This window comes from Tupaia chinensis, unplaced genomic scaffold, assembly GCF_000334495.1.
Source record: "Tupaia chinensis unplaced genomic scaffold, TupChi_1.0 Scaffold000057_1, whole genome shotgun sequence".
Classification (NCBI taxonomy): domain Eukaryota; kingdom Metazoa; phylum Chordata; class Mammalia; order Scandentia; family Tupaiidae; genus Tupaia; species Tupaia belangeri.
In genome coordinates, this window is record NW_006159515.1 from 4,757,534 (window position 1) to 4,767,536 (window position 10,003).

The 10,003-nt window shown below is 46.7% G+C and overlaps 1 protein-coding gene across 1 annotated transcript in view; it reads left to right on the top strand.

The window, feature by feature from the left end:
- ZIC5 (Zic family zinc finger 5) overlaps positions 1 to 5,290 on the top strand; it is a 6,973-nt gene extending 1,683 nt beyond the window's left edge. The window contains exon 3 of the mRNA XM_006141554.2: positions 4,228 to 5,290. Coding sequence (XP_006141616.1) covers positions 4,228 to 4,670 — 443 coding nt within the window. The 3' untranslated portion in view covers positions 4,671 to 5,290. The remainder of the gene's footprint in view (positions 1 to 4,227) is intronic.
- The last annotated feature ends 4,713 nt before the right edge of the window (positions 5,291 to 10,003 follow it).

A 10,003-nucleotide genomic window follows, 5' to 3' on the forward strand; every position in this document is an offset into this window, starting at 1 on the left:
CCCCCACCCCCCGCGCAGCACCCGCCGCCACCGCAGGAACAGGAAGGCGCCCAGGACGGTCGGCAGCCCCCCTCCGCCCGGCCCCGGGAAGTCGGGGAGGGCGATGGGGAAGGGAGGCCGGGGCGGCGCGGTCGGCGCCTCCCTCCCTACCCGGTCGCAGGCCTGGCACGCTCGCCGCACTCGGAAGTGCGGGTGTGGGAGGGTTGCGTGGGGTTTGCGGCGGTAGCGGGGCCGCGCGTTGGGTCGTTCCCCAGGGACAGGGGAGTTCCATGCCTCCGGGCGGGGTGCGGGGGGCGAGAGAAGCGCACCTTCAGGCCCCCGGAGAACCATACATACATGCACACACGCGCGCGCGCACACACACACACACACACACGCCCCCGTTACCCCACACATACACCTTCACAGGCACAAATTTCACAGGTTCACACGCTCATGCCCTCATGTCGCCGCCTCCGCTCCTGCGACACTCATATGCCCTCACACCTTTTACATGCACACGCATTTCATTTTCACACTCACATGATTTCACACACTCACACACACACACACACAAGCAGGTGCTGGAGACGTTGGCTTTTGCCCTTTTAAAGAATGTTCTAGTTGGAGGAGGACAAGGGCCTTCCGCGGTCAGCGAGGCCTACGCTGTCGTAGAACTTGGGGGGACCCTGGGCGCTGTGGGGTTCTTTTACTCCACGCCACGCCTGGCCTTTGGGGTCATAGCCTCTATAAGGGCGGTGAGGGCGGTGGGACGTCCCAGTGGGTCCTGTACGCCCTTGGAACTGCCTAGCGCGTCGGGCGGAAGCGCTGGAATCGCTGATAAGCGGGAGTGCAGTCGGAATTTATTGGGACAGACAATATTACCCCTCGGAGGACACTTAAGTAACTGGAGTTTACATTCAGTAATCACTCGGCTGATTTATCGGCGCTGCGGCCGGAGGCAATGCCGGGTGTTGGCCCGGGCCGAGGCGTTAGGGGCGCAGCAGGAGTGGTCGGGCCGGTGGCCCAAGGCTGGAGCCCCGGGCCATGCTCCTGTCTGCCGACACCTCGCAGGCCTCCCAAAGGGTTGGCTGATGGCGGGCTAGAAGCATGTTTTCCCAGGAGCCCGTTTTTTCCTAAGCGGAATCAGTCCGCCTTAATGATTTTTCCAAAAGGAAGCTTCGTAGGAGGCCCTCGTAAAAACTCCCTGGCTTTCCAGGCCGGCTGCTTGCTCCTGTGCCCAGCACTTCCGACCTGGCAGGATTCAGGGACCACGGAGCCAGTGCCGTAATCACTCGGCTGATTTATCGGCGCTGCGGCCGGAGGCAATGCCGGGTGTTGGCCCGGGCCGAGGCGTTAGGGGCGCAGCAGGAGTGGTCGGGCCGGTGGCCCAAGGCTGGAGCCCCGGGCCATGCTCCTGTCTGCCGACACCTCGCAGGCCTCCCAAAGGGTTGGCTGATGGCGGGCTAGAAGCATGTTTTCCCAGGAGCCCGTTTTTTCCTAAGCGGAATCAGTCCGCCTTAATGATTTTTCCAAAAGGAAGCTTCGTAGGAGGCCCTCGTAAAAACTCCCTGGCTTGCCAGGCCGGCTGCTTGCTCCTGTGCCCAGCACTTCCGACCTGGCAGGATTCAGGGACCACGAAGCCAGTCCCGAACATGGGTCCCAAAGGCACCCTCTAAATGCGAGGCCTCAGGCCCTTCCGGCCTTCCCAGGCCTCGGGCAGGGAGTGAACTTTACCTGGTGGCGCAAGCCGACCCGAATCCGGGCTTTCCGGGCCCCTGTGGGACAGCCGGAGAGGGTCGTGCATTTCGAGGACTGGGGGACACCGAGGGGCCCATGGTGCTTAGTGTCCTGGCTCCACGTTGCGCAGATGATTGAATTTATGGCCTCCCTAAGGCTGAGTGGCTCTGGCCAGAAGGCTGCAGGCACCATGGATTCCAACCCCAACCCGCGCCTCGTATTTTTGGCGGTCCTGTACTGCGTGTCCAGAGAAGGTCCTTCCCTCCTCATCCCGCAGTCCTCCTTTGGGGTGGGGGGCGATTATCAGGGATCCCGGAACTGATGGATCAAAGGGACTAATCCAGTGGCCCGTTTGCTGCCCCACGTGCCCCCAGTTCCCTTTATCACCTTCCTCTGCACCATACTGTCGCTCAGGGAGAGGGGACTGGTGGGACTGAAGTTACCCACGCGGAGCTGCCCCTACTCACAGGCCCGGTGTCTCAAACTCAGTAAGCAGATTCTGACGTGACCCTCTGTCAGAACCTGAAGTGTAAACACTGGGACACTGGGGTCGTTCAGCCTTTCCAGTTAGGTAGGGTCTGCTCACCACCTCAGGCTCCTGGTAAAACGCGCCATTCTATATCATTCTTCTACTTTTTGTCTTTCCCCCTCCACCTCTCCTTCCCTTATTTCTTATTCTAATTGCTTGTCATTTTGCTGTGCGGTGGAAGAGCCAGCGTTTGCTCTTTTCAACCCAGAAAAAAACGGAGGTTTTCAGAAGCATGAGCAATCCAAAAGACAGCATCGCACATTTGCATAGGGTGAATAAGTAAAACCACTTGGGCCTGCGTGGAAAGGCCTGGAAGGGCCGGTGAATAACAGTTTTTTTTTTTTTTAAATAGCAATACTGTAATAAATTAGAAATATCTACACCTTAAAGTGTGATGCACCAGGACCAGTCACTGATGTTTTGATAAAAAGGGATTAACTTTGCTTTCGTTGCAGCTCATCCACAGAATTTGTAAAGGTTCTCTCATTGAGGTTCTGGGTTGCCCTCCATGTGTACATCACTGTAAGAGATGGATGAATAAAGGCTGATTGCATTTTTAAACAGTGTTTCCGGTTAGGGAAGGTTATGGCATAGGCATCTTGAATAATTTCAGATGTGCTAACATACTTTGGTGTTGAAACAGTTAATCCTTGGGGAATTTTTTTTTAAACAAATAGCATTGATAATATTTGTACAGAGGAAATAAGAAAATTTGCCACAGAAATTTATGTGCTTTAAACTGAGTCTTAATGGTTTCTTAAAAAGTGATCCGAAAAAAAGGTGAAAGGCTTTGCCCAGAGTGTCCCCAGAGGGGCTGTCAGATGTGGTGAAATGCAGCTTTATTTTTTAAGTCTTCTAAATATAAGAGGAAAATAGGATTGTGTAGTAACATATGAGACTGGGTTCATTATGGACTTAGACATATCAGGTTTGTAGATACCAAGATGAGAGGGGGTGAGACTGTGACCTGCCATCCTCCTGTTTTGGTTTTGAATACCAAGGGGCAGTGTGGTCGAATTTCCCTAGTCCTTTCACTAAGCATTTCTACTTTCTGAACCAGAGGCCTTGTGTTTAAGGGCATTGTGTTCCTGGGGTAGTCAGGCCAGCTTAGGGGTGATAGGCCAAAAGACCCTAGATTTAAAGTCTTAGTTAGCCATTAAGTAATGTAGAAGGCTGTTAGAATAGGTTTACTTATGGCGTTAGGTAAATGGTGGGTCCTGCAGAGGCTTGTGGTCTTTATTAACGTCTGTTAAGGTTCTGTTCTGCCGTACTCTTAATCGCCCTGCAAGTTGTAAGGAAAGGTGGTAGAATACAGAGGCCAACAGCCTATTCTCTGCCCCACTAGCCTTGTAAAAATCCAGTGGTGGGATTGTGTGTTTCACAGGTGCCTTGGTTTCTGAAGAGAAAAGGTTGTTTTGTTTTATTTCCTTTCCTTTCCCAATCCTACACCCTCTCCTGCTGTTCCTTTCCATCAGTGAAATCCTGGATGTTCTGAAACAAAATGCCACTATGACAATTTTACCGCAGACCCAGTTTACTGTTCATTTAGTGTATGTGTTTACTTTGCTTTCTCTGTGGCTCTGGAGTTACCAGTTTATCAGCATTTATCTCAGTGGGGATGTCCTACTTGGGACCTAAGGGGCAGTGTGGGAGGGGGCCTACATCTCCCAGGTGGATCTCAGTGTTAGACCCTGTACCCGACTCCAACCATGGGAATCTCATCCTGGCCCTGTGCTACTTCAGGGGCTGACATATAGCCTCTCAGGAGCCCAGATCTGAGCAAGGTCCAGGCCAGTGGGCTCCAGGCCTACCCCTGATGTCTCCCTTCCCCTCTGCATCCTGGAACATAGAAATGTAATTGGTGTGGGAGTTGGTCTTCAGGAGAATGGGAAAGTGCATCCTCAGGACTGCTTCAAGATTTCTCCTAAGTGAGCGGTTTCTGGGAAGCCATCGTTAACCTTTCCTGTGTTCTGTTGCAGGGGAGAAGCCTTTCAAATGTGAATTTGATGGCTGTGACAGGAAGTTTGCCAATAGCAGTGATCGAAAGAAGCATTCCCACGTCCACACCAGTGACAAGCCCTACTATTGCAAGATCAGGGGCTGTGACAAGTCCTACACCCACCCTAGCTCTCTGCGGAAGCACATGAAGATTCACTGCAAGTCGCCCCCACCTTCTCCAGGGGCCCTCGGTTATTCCTCAGCGGGGACTCCAGTGGGTGCCCCCTTGTCCCCTGTGCTGGACCCAGCTAGGAGTCGCTCCAGCACTCTGTCCCCTCAGGTGACCAACCTCAACGAGTGGTACGTTTGCCAGGCCAGTGGAGCCCCTGGCCACCTCCACACACCTTCCAGCAATGGAACCACCTCTGAGTCCGAAGATGAAGAGATTTACGGGAACCCTGAAGTTGTGCGAACGATACATTAGAATTTATTAATAATAATACATGAGATAATAATAAGTGGGAGTCCTTGGACCACATCCTAACCTGAGACAATGCCGAGCCTGAGACAAACCCGTGACTCAGACTTGCCACCGGGTCTAATTAGCCCTATTTATTCAGTATGAAACCCTATGGTGTTTGTACGTTTAATTAATTTAATTAAGATATTTGGGCCTTTTTTTTTTTCCTTAAAAAACAAACAAAACAACCAAGCTGGACTTGTACATTGCAGGGGGACAGGGCTGGGGGCAAATTGTACCAAGGAGAATGAACAGCGATTAGTTAATCAAGATACACACTGCCGATGCAATATGTATATATTTTTTAAAAGGGGAAGAAGCAGAGCAGTGAGTCAGAATGGAACACAGCAACAAGGTCCTCTGCCTTTCCCAGAGTGCCTCTCCAATTGCCTTTGACTCCACCACCAGGGCCCTTTCTGAGCGTCTTTGTTGGGCCCTTATTCTGCAAAGGCCTCTTGATTGTAAACCACACACTTGCTGCATTGCCAACAGATCCTGGACTCAACCTGTGTCTATTTGTAAAACCCTTTAAGTTCTGATCGTTGTAATTTTTCATTTCCACTCTTTTATTACTGTTTTCACCGTAACACAATATTTTTATACAGGATTATTTCTCCAGTAGTCTACCTGTGCGATTTAAAAAAAAAAAAAAAGATGCAGCAACCTTAATATATCTCCATATATTGTGCTACTGTGATTTTCAAGCAACAGTGGAGAGAGAAAAAAGCTGCTGCGATAGACAGCTGTGAAACTGTGATATTTTATAAAATAGAAGAATTTCAAGTGCTTGCTTTTTCCTCTCTCGTGGTTTTTTTGTTTTTTTTTTCAGTCTGCAATCTCAGATGCTGCCTCCTTCCTGTGTCCAAACTTCTTATGTAATAAAGAGATTATGTTTTCGATTATAAGTCTTTGAGATGCCAACATTCCCGGTCATGGGTGAGGAGGTGTGGTGATGGCATCATGCCTATTTTTTTGGAAAGCTGTTGCTTTTAAAACAGGCCAGCCTCTCTTTTATACTGTCTATCAGCCTTTTAAAAAGTCTCTATATTTCAATGCCTGCAACTGCATTTTAATGCATTTTCTTCCACCTGAGCACTGAGCACACCGACTCTATTCCATTTGAAAATGACAGTGTGTGAAGTGTATGATTTACATTAAAAGAGGGGAGGGAGTTGCTATACATATTAAAATTTTTAAAAGGTTTATAGTTACCACCAAACACTGATGAATGTGTGACCTTTGCCAGAGCTGTCAAGCTCAGGGAAAAAAAAGGTCAAGGACCTAGGACAATAACTCTTAGTCAATTTATTTTCAGTTGGTACAACACATCTCCTGTGCAAATGTAGTCCATCAGAAACGTCATCCGAATATACTAAAGAGCACTAATTTATCCTCAGAGACCCTGAACTCCCCTTCCCCAGGGTTTGTAGAAATTTGTTTTGTGTGCTGTGAGTGGTTGATGTAGTCTTGTCATTGTTAATAACTTGTATGTGAACACTATGATTTGTACAGTTGAATTAATTTATTTTCAGACATCATCCTTTTTTTTCCCCCTACTGGAAGAGTTCAAAGCACACCAAAGAATTATATTATACATTTTGGTGAAAGATGGTCATTTATGGTTCACGGTTTATTTAAAAAAAAAAAAGGAAAGAAAATGGAAAAATATATTTTTAAGCTTACTTGAATGAACAATGTAATGTGAAAACCAAGACTCTTCCTGCATGTCTTTTTTGCATTGTGTTGACGAGATTTCTATATAGTTTATAGATATATTATATTACTAGTACAGTGCATGGTGCTGTCACTTGGAAAGCCTTTCAATGTTGTCTTCAGATTGTTATGGTGAATATGAAACATGCAGACCCTCCTTTATAAAGAAAAAGACCATAAAACTTGAATATAAAATAATTCTACATTTCTAAAGTTTATTTGGTTTTCCTATTATTCACTTGCAAAGCCCTTTCAAATAGAAAATCTAAGGTATGAACTTTGGGGGGATAATTTATGTATCGCGAACTTAGAGCAAAATATTCCCGATGTATGAGTTGTCTTATTTATACAACTTTTTCAATGGTAGTTTGCACTATTCTTTATTATCTGACAGGTTTATTTATTATGAAACAAAGGAATATGTATTTTATGTATTTTGCCATGGATAGGTTAACTCTGCCACAGATTTATTGGTCCCTTATACATCTAAAATAAAATCTAAAATGTGTACCTCCAATAGAAAGAAAGCAAGAATGAATATGAAGTCCCAAATTTAATAAAGGTATTCTTCCTATGTATTGCTTATGTTTTACGTAATGACACATCTCTGTCATGTTTTCACGATAAAATAGAACCTAAGGCAGTGAACAGTAGACTTTTTCCCTTGATCTTTTGATTCTGAGTCTCTCCCCAAGCAATAAAATATGTTTACAGCTTGGCTGAACAAACAGTTTAATGTGGAAAATCCAAGTTATTTATGAAGACTAAGACCTACAGGTTGCACTTAAAGCAGCATAAATCTTAGGGGCTACTATATTCATTTAGTAACAAAATTAGTAATATCCCTAGTGATTCCAATCAGGGAAAAGTTGAAAAGTCAATTTAAGCATTTCTTTGGTGCCTACCTTTTAAAAATTAAAGAATGCAAAAAAGATGGACAGTGAGGCTTCCAGACACAAAGAAGGTGGGAACAAAATGATTCAGGGCTGAGAGGAGCATTGAGTGAAATGGAGCAGTGGGTTTCAAATTCCTCTTGGTAGTTGGGTGATCAAAATATAGTTCTATGGGAGTTTAATGTGGAAGTTGAGTAAAATGTAAGTAACTTTTAAGCTCAGCATTTTGAAGTAGGTGTTTATCATGGTAAAGTGTTCAAGGGCCTTAAAATGAATTTATTTGGCTCTGCACATTCATGAGGTTGGTTATTTGCTTATTTTTATGTTCACTGATGCAAAACTGATAAAAGGCAAAAGTTAAAAAAAACAACTGGTAATAATGTCAATAAGCATTTCTCCAAAAGGTTATAGTGGCTTTTAAAAGTCAGGTTTGTTAAATGTAGTAAAGGTGAAACAGGTTGCAAAGAGTTGTTTTAAGCCAGATGACAATAACCAGCACACGAAGGAGAGAAACACTCATAAATGAGGGCCCAGTGAATGGGAAAACTTATAGCTCTCTAATGAAGTTTCTTGTGAAAAGAAGGGTGACACAAAGCCACCAAGACATGAATCATTCATGGGAAATATAAAAGATAAAAGATATCTGACAATGAGCCGAACCTTGTATAGAGTGTATAAAACAAGTTTCCCCTTCTTATTTTCTGCTTTAAAACGCACAATCTCCCACTCCCAGCGTTCTCTGTCCAGTCTATAGAGTTAAAATTGACCACTGCTCGTCCTGCGCCACTTCAAAGTAATTTAGTCCAGAACGGAAGGCTTGGCGCTTGGACAATCTTCATGGTGTGTTAAGATTTCTATGGCAATTGGCAAGCAAGACGTTCCCATCTGAATATGTCTCAAAGAAAGCCACTTATTGACACTAAGTTGGCTATCATCAAAGACTTCATCTTCCCTAGGCAAAACGTGGCCCTTGTATACACTGTTTAAACTGTCTACCTTTGTTTTCCAGGCCAGGAGAATCTTCAAACACACGATTATTTGTCATTTATGTATATATATTTTTCCCAGTCAGGATGCTCCTTGGTAAAGCTAATGATCGTAAAATCTAGAGTACGTAGAGTTCAGGGGTGAGAGTTCTATTCTCTGAAGGAGCTGGAGACAGCACACAAGCATGATAGCACTGGAGGGGACAGGAAAAGGGGCCCAGACTCCAGAACACTGGGCCCAGCTGCCCACCAACACCATATTTGTATCGCAATCTCAGATCGGTATCTTTGGTTTTGTGGAAGTTTTTGGAGACCATTGAGGCTTCTCTATCTACCTACCTATGATCTCACTAGGTTGGTAGGAGAGATGCCTACCAACAGTATTTTTAATCCAGTTTGTTTAGAAATACAAGCCCAGCCTAGAGGGCAGGAGTGGCAATCTGGTTCTCAAGTGATCACCTAAGTCGCAGGAAACGAAGGCTGATCACAAGCAAAACAAGCCAGACGCTGTTGATACTTTCATCTTGTCCCATCACCACCGCCTGGCCCATTCACCCCTACTGGACCAAAACACCACACAGGGCCACAGAAAACCTTCCGGGCCTGGAGGGCTGGTGAAGGAGACCCACAGGGAAACTGCCCTGGGGGAGCCAGCCCACTTTCCCTCCGGGAACAAAAACTCACAGAAAGTGACACCACACCCCCACGCCCACGCACAGACACTCCTGAGCACACTCTCGCACACAATGCCAGTGCCTCCTCAGGCAGGGAGAAGTTCAAAGGCATAGTCTTTGAAATTCAAACAACTGCTTTTATGGTACATCCACGCAGAGAGACCTGATTGCTATGGCAATGGCAGGCCGGGAGACTGGCTGGCAGAGGGTTCCCCGATTGGATTGGAGACACTCTATTAAGATACAGTTGCAGTGACCTTTACTCTCATGCCAAGTTAGTTCAGCCAATATTCACCTCGGGAATAACGTACATACAGACAGACATATTCACTTTTTAAAAGATTCCTGCATGAAACCTCCTACCTTGAGAGAAAAGAGAGGGAAAGAATGAGGAGGGGAGAGGGCCGAGTGGGGGTGGGGGTGGGTGATGTTAGCAGGGTGGGGGGTGAGGGGCAGGGGCGCTAGAGCCCCAGTTCCTCTTCCTTCTCTCCCCACCTAAGTACTTTTATTTGCAGAGCGATTGTTCTTTGTTTATTTAATACAAGTACTGTGTGAATGGTGAAAAATAAACACGATGAAAAATAACCAAACAGATGATTCCTCCGAGTGAAAAAGCCCGGACTTAATAAAAGTGCGAAGCAGTCACCGCTGAATGAGAAACCCTTTGAAGTGGAACTTATTATAGGAGGAATACTTTGGGGTTGCCTTAACGACGCCGCTGAATCGAAAGCGCTCGCCTTTGTCAGCGATTTGTTCTCCTTTGCTGGGATGCCCGGAGAAATTACTTACATGGGTTGCCTTAACATGCAGCCTGCAAATCAGTAACTTTGCAGCTCAGACTTGCAGACGCCACTGGGCAACGGACAAAAAGAAGTCAGGGGGGAAACGCACCAACCTTTCACGCCGCGTCTCTGGGGATGGGGGCTCACGGGAGTGTTGGGGGCGGCAGATAAGAAGTTGTATTACAACTGCCCCCCCTCCCGGGCTCCCCACCCCCACCCGGCGCGCCTGGCCTCGGCAGCCCAGCCCAC